Source organism: Rhincodon typus, chromosome 7 (genome assembly GCF_021869965.1).
Source record: "Rhincodon typus isolate 14 chromosome 7, sRhiTyp1.1, whole genome shotgun sequence".
Taxonomy (NCBI): domain Eukaryota; kingdom Metazoa; phylum Chordata; class Chondrichthyes; order Orectolobiformes; family Rhincodontidae; genus Rhincodon; species Rhincodon typus.
Genome location: NC_063338.1, coordinates 25,694,426 through 25,700,457, shown reverse-complemented (window position 1 = coordinate 25,700,457; position 6,032 = coordinate 25,694,426). Strand labels below are relative to the sequence as shown.

The 6,032-nt window shown below is 37.8% G+C and overlaps 1 protein-coding gene across 1 annotated transcript in view; it reads right to left on the bottom strand.

Annotated features, from left to right (window-relative positions):
* Window positions 1-4,367, bottom strand: part of vps16 (VPS16 core subunit of CORVET and HOPS complexes) — a 56,261-nt gene extending 51,894 nt beyond the window's left edge. The window contains exon 1 of the mRNA XM_048598720.1: window positions 4,353-4,367. Within this exon, the coding sequence (XP_048454677.1) occupies window positions 4,353-4,367 (15 nt within the window). The remainder of the gene's footprint in view (window positions 1-4,352) is intronic.
* Window positions 4,368-6,032: the final 1,665 nt, after the last annotated feature.

Here is a 6,032-nt window from a genome sequence, read left to right as displayed (position 1 = left end):
TCATTTCTGAAGAAGGGTCTAGGCCCGGAACGTCAGCCTTCCTGCTCCTCTGATGCTGCTTGGCCTGCTGTGTTCATCCAGCTCTGCACCTTGTTATCTAGGACTATGAATGATTGCCTTTCAGACTCGAGCCAAGAGTGTGCTTGTATCTGTAGGGATTGGTGTTGGGACCATTGCTCTTTTTTACACAGTGTTTATATTAATGATTGGAACCTGGCCATACATGGCATAATTTAAAAGCTTCCTGATGACCTGAAACTTGGAAATGCAGTAAATAGTGCAGAAGATAGTAACAGACTTTAAGGGGACATAGACAGAGAGGACAGATCCTTGACAGATGCAATTTAACGCAGTTTAAGTTTTGTTAGGGTGAATGAGAGGCAATGTAAATCAAATGTTACAATGTTAAAGAGTACAGGAACAGAGTGACCTGGCAATGTGCATATACAAGTCTTTGAAGGTAACAGGCCAAGTAAAAAAGGATGCCATACAGGATCCTTGGCTTTATAATTTGAGTTGTCCTGACAACAACTGAAAGAAACATTGAAGGTAAAAACAGAAGAAAAATTTTTTTAAAATGTGACAGATAACTTCAAGATGTGAACTGAGGGATCTTTGAAGAAACCAAAGAAGCAAGATGATTCCAATGGCCAGAATCAGTATATAGTGGCAACAAGTGAGAAAAAAGGAAGTTAGTTAAAACTTAACATAAACATTGGTTAAAGTCCAGTGGGAATAGTGACCAATTGTAGTCAAGGTCTGAGCAAGGAGGCAGTTTATTCATTATATTGGCACCAGGGATGAAAGTGCGATACTACAATTGAAATATGGTCAAATAGATTGTTTGGATGTTATATGAGGCTCACATGTTATTCCAATTGTGGCCAGCTAATATTCATTCTTAAAATGTATTGAAAATTAAATACAGTTACACAGTGACAGTAGAGAAATTCCATGGAGCAGAGAATGTGCAGGGCAGTTCAGACTTGATAGGGGCATTCAAAATCAGGAAGGGTTTTTGATAAAAGTAAAGATAAATTGTTTCCAATCTTAGAAGGGTCAGTTGTCAAAGGACACAGATTTAACTGGCATGAAAGGGTATCTATCTGAAAAGGTAGTGAAGGCAGATTTAATAATAACTTTCAAAGAGAATTGGACAAATACTTGAAGAGGAATTTTTTCTAAGTCTATGGTTAAAAGCCCATTTGGATAGATCTTTCAAAGAACTGGCACAGACTCAATGAGCCAAATGACCTTCTTCTGTGTTACATCATTCTATTGCTGAACTAAAGTTCAACAAAAATCACAAAATACTGGAAATAGCAACTTAGGCAGGATCTGAAAAAAATGCTAATAACCAAGAGGAATGTGCAGCAGGTCAGGATCACTGTGAGGCAGAGCAGAATCGCAATGAAGCAGATCAGAATCACTGCAAAGCAGATCAGCAGAAGTATGAAGAGGGTCAGGAAGAGAGCGAAGCAGATTGGGATCGCTGCTAAGCAGACCAGGAAGATGTGAAGCAGGTTGGGATCACTGTGAACCACATTTAGAGGAATATGAACCAGGTAATGATTATTGAAGTAATAGAAGAGAGGAAAAAAAAACAAACTGTGATAAGACAGGAAGGCAATGAGTTGATTGGCTGGTGAATATTGTAGCTTTGTTTCACTTTCTCCAAAGTTAGGAACTTAATCTAAGGAACTGAGAAATTAAAAATTTCAAATTTGTTGGTAATAAGGTTTAATGAAAGCAACACAATTAACCTCCCTATCCTGAATTGATAAAGAGAATAGCTGCTGAATCTTCTATTAAGCAGCAAGTTTTATTATCTGATAGACAGAATGGCAGGGCAGCCCCAACCCTTGGAATGCACATCCCGTTCCACATGGGAACCCAAGAACATTTCCTGCATCTTGGATAATATATAGAAAGTATCATCTGTTGTAGCAGCTCAAACTCTGGGTTTTGGAGCATCATTGTGAGTTTGAGAGCTTTGCAGATAGCAAATTTATAAATGTGGCCACTCTGCAGATTAAAAGAGGGAGACAGGGAATGGACCATCACCATTCAGTCAGTGTAGGAACCTCTTGTGTGCATTTCACTCTCCAACTAGTATTCAGTTATGAATACCGACAAAAGCAATGGTTTTTCTGGTATGCAGCCACAGCCAAATTCATTGCTCCATGGCTGGCTCAGCTGTACAGTGGGGCATTAAGGAGATTGTGAGTAATAGTGATATGATATTCATTAGCTGTAGGAAGACAGGGTATTTCTAGTAGCTGCAGACATAAATCCAGATGGTATGTTAATGATGTCACCAAATATATGCCAAGCACCCTGACAAGAGAGGGACAGCCAGTGGTCATGGTCCACCTTGGTACCAATGATAGGTAGAAAGAGGGATATAGTCCTGCAGTCAGAACTCCGGGATCTAGGTAAGAAATTAGCAAACAACACTTCAAAAGTATACTGGATCACTTCCAATACAATGTACAAATATGGAAACAGGAGGATGGCACAGAAGAATGCATAGTTGAAAGAGATACTTCTGAAGGGAGGGCTTTAGATTCGTGGAGCAATGAGATCAGTTCTACAGAGACAGCACTTTCCAATCCCAAGACCAATACTATCTAGAAGGGCAAAGGCAACAGATGCATGGGTACATCTCACCTGGAAGTTCCCTTAAAGCCACTCACCATCCTGACTTGGAAATCTGACTTCCTTCAGTGTCACTGGATCAAAACCTTGGAACTCCGTCCCAAATAGCATTGTGGTTCTATCTACACCAAATAAACTGCAAGAGTTTAAGAAGGTAGCTCACCAAAATTTTCTCAAGGGCAGGCAGCGATATCCACATCCCACGAGCAAATTTTTTTTAAAAAGTGGAGAGCTTCAAAAAGGACATAGGAGGTTGGTGGAATCAGAAGACAAGTGGCAGATGAAATTTAATGCAGAGAAGTGTGAGGTGATTCATTTTGGTAAAAATAATGCAGCAAGACAATATAAATGAAGGGTACATCTCAAAACAGGGCTGGGGAGTAGAGGGTCTTGGGTGTATATGTTCATTAATTACTGAAAGTAGCAGGAGGCATTAAGAGAACAGTTAACAAAACATATTATATCTTGGGCTTTATCAACACGGGCAAAGAGTACAAACACAAGAAAGATATGTCAGACCTGCATAAAATATTGATTCTGGAGTTTCTGTAATTATAGTGAATTTAGAGGAATTATAGTGTTAATGTGTTGCCAAAAACTGCATTCATCATCTGTTATAACAACGTGTAGAGCTGGATGAACACAGCAGGCCAAGCAGCATCAGAGGAGCAGGAAGGCTGACTTTTCGGGCCTAGATCCTTCGAGATGCTGGCGCATTGCTGCGAGTGTTTCAGGAGTCGCAGGGAGAAACGCTTTTTAAGGATCTGTGTTCTGAATGTAGACATTGTCACGGTTGGGGCCAAATTGGGAAGGCCTGAATGTGGACTGTAGTCCATTGGGGATGATCTGTTCAGGAGTCGCAGGGAGAAACGGTTCTGAAGGATCTCAATGTTCTGAATGTAGATATTGTCACGGTTGGGGCCAAATTGGGAAGGCCTGAATGTGGACTGTAGTCCATTGGGGATGATCCTCCTTCATCATCTGTTGCATGTTTCCCTTGGATTTTACATATTTTAATGAGGTCAAGCATAGCCCCCACCAGTAAAGCAAGTGAACAATTGCAAAGATAACTCCTCAGAGATACTGCTCCACCTGGTACAGTTTGATGATTTAATACAATGTTTGTTATTATTCTAGTGCATGGCATTGATTCTTTGTAATCTCATCAGTCAACTTAGTACACTGTCACCAGAGCATATTTATTGTAAAAATAAAATCAAGGAATTGGACAGCATTTAAGAGGCATTTGTTTTCCTTCTTGTACAATATTGTCATACTGCAGTCTGGAACGCAAACTATTACAATTTGTTTTATTATTTAATAACCTGAATAACAGTTTGTTAATAAATCAGGTTTTGAAATCATTATCTTTCATTTTTAAAACTTTTATTGTGTCAAAAGCAATTGTTTTGTAGGAAACAACATGTAAAACACCATTCCAAATAACTTTTCAACTTTTAAATTAAAAAACAAAATACACAACGGGAAACTATGAATTAAGAAAAACAAAGCAATGTCATGTTGAGATGCTATACAGGATTTCAATAGCAATCTTGCAGATACCATAACAAAAATATGATGAAGCAATCCCAACTACTCCATTCATACACTTTCTAAACATTGGTTTCATTCAAAAGTCTACCCTAGGTCACAGGCTTGTTATTTAATTTTTCCCATTTATCTTTTTCCATTACCTTTTCGCTAAACATAGTAACTCATTTCAACTACAATTTTGCAGGTACCAACAGTCCTCTGCTACATCATCAAATATTTTTACGTGTGACTTCATATGATCATTTCAAGGGCATAGAAAATTTAAGCCTGTACTTGACTAGTATCTACATATGTACTTTGGAACAGTAGATTGGGAACGGGAGGAAAAAATCCATGTGGATATCTATTTTCCCAAGTCTGATAATCTGTGAGGTCAACTAGAATGTCCCCATCACAGTTTCTGTTTCATTCACTTAATGCAACATAGAGTTCAAATTAAACCGAGGATTTTTCTAACCTAGGCTCAGTATGGGATTAGATGACGTTTCAACTCATTGAACCATCCATTTATCTAAGACAACTTCAACATTTTATTATTAAATTACAAAAGCCAGGTTAATCGAATTGTCAAGTAAGGTGGGCAGTGGAATTGCCTGCTAAAACTAAGACTACAGACATATTTAAAGGGCTAGCACAGCACTGCTGTTTACTATAAATGAAGGGAGACCAGGGTGATTTGGATAGTGAAGCAATGGAATCAGTTAAAATAAGTTACAGTTTAAACATTTTGAAGATTATGAACAAATGAAAAAGCTGGAGATGGAATTTCATAGGGCTGAAAAGTTAAGGAAGGGTAGATTGAATTAAAAATAATGAAATTTAGAAAACAAGAATTAGAATTGCAAAGTATAGTAAGAAACTTGAATACAGGCTGAAATGCTGTAGTTTGAAAAGTGATGTCAATGATAATGAGGACTCCAGTGGGGAGAATCCCAGTAATAGTCTAAGGTCGCATAAAGAAATGTTTAAGTTTGTACAGGACCTACCAAAATTTGAGGAAAGGGATGTCAAGGACTGCTTAATGACCTTTGAGAAATTATCAACACAAATGAATTGGCCAAAGGAACACTGGACATATACCACGCAAAGCAAACTGACGGTAAAACACAAAAAAATTAAGTTTCATTGTCAGTGGACGTTTATAGGGATTTTGATCAGAAAAAAAAAACAGCTATACAGATATAGAGATAACATGATGTAGAGCTGGATGAACACAGCAGGCCAAGCAGAAATCTGAAGAAGGGTCTAGGCCCGAAACGTCAGCCTTCCTGCTCCTCTGATGCTGCTTGGCCTGCTGTGTTCATCCAGCTCTACACCTTGTTATCTCAAATTCTCCAGCATCTGCAGTTCCTGCTATCTCTGAAACAGCTATACAGATATATACAAGTTAATGCCTGAGGCAAAACAAATTTGAATGTCAATGAGATTGAGAGCAGATCTTTCAATGTGAAGTTGTGGTCTATGACCATGATTCTTAGCTTGTCATAAAAATACCTTTATTGAGGGAACAAGAAACATCTCAGAAAGTTTAAGTTATTACATGCTGTAAAATCTCAAGAGATCATTGTGAAAAATACTTCTCTATAGTAAATTTCTGCATTGCATATCGATTTATATTTGTTGTGAAATATCTACCTCTCAGTTATACTATTTCAAAATATTTCTACAAAAATGAGATTTCAAATCTAACAACAGATTCAACTGCATAGAATGTCTAATAATCTATACCAGAAATTAAACCTATCAATCTACCTACCTAGTATCATACACGTATTTACATGTCATCTTAAGCATTTATGACTAATTTTTAGCAACTTTAT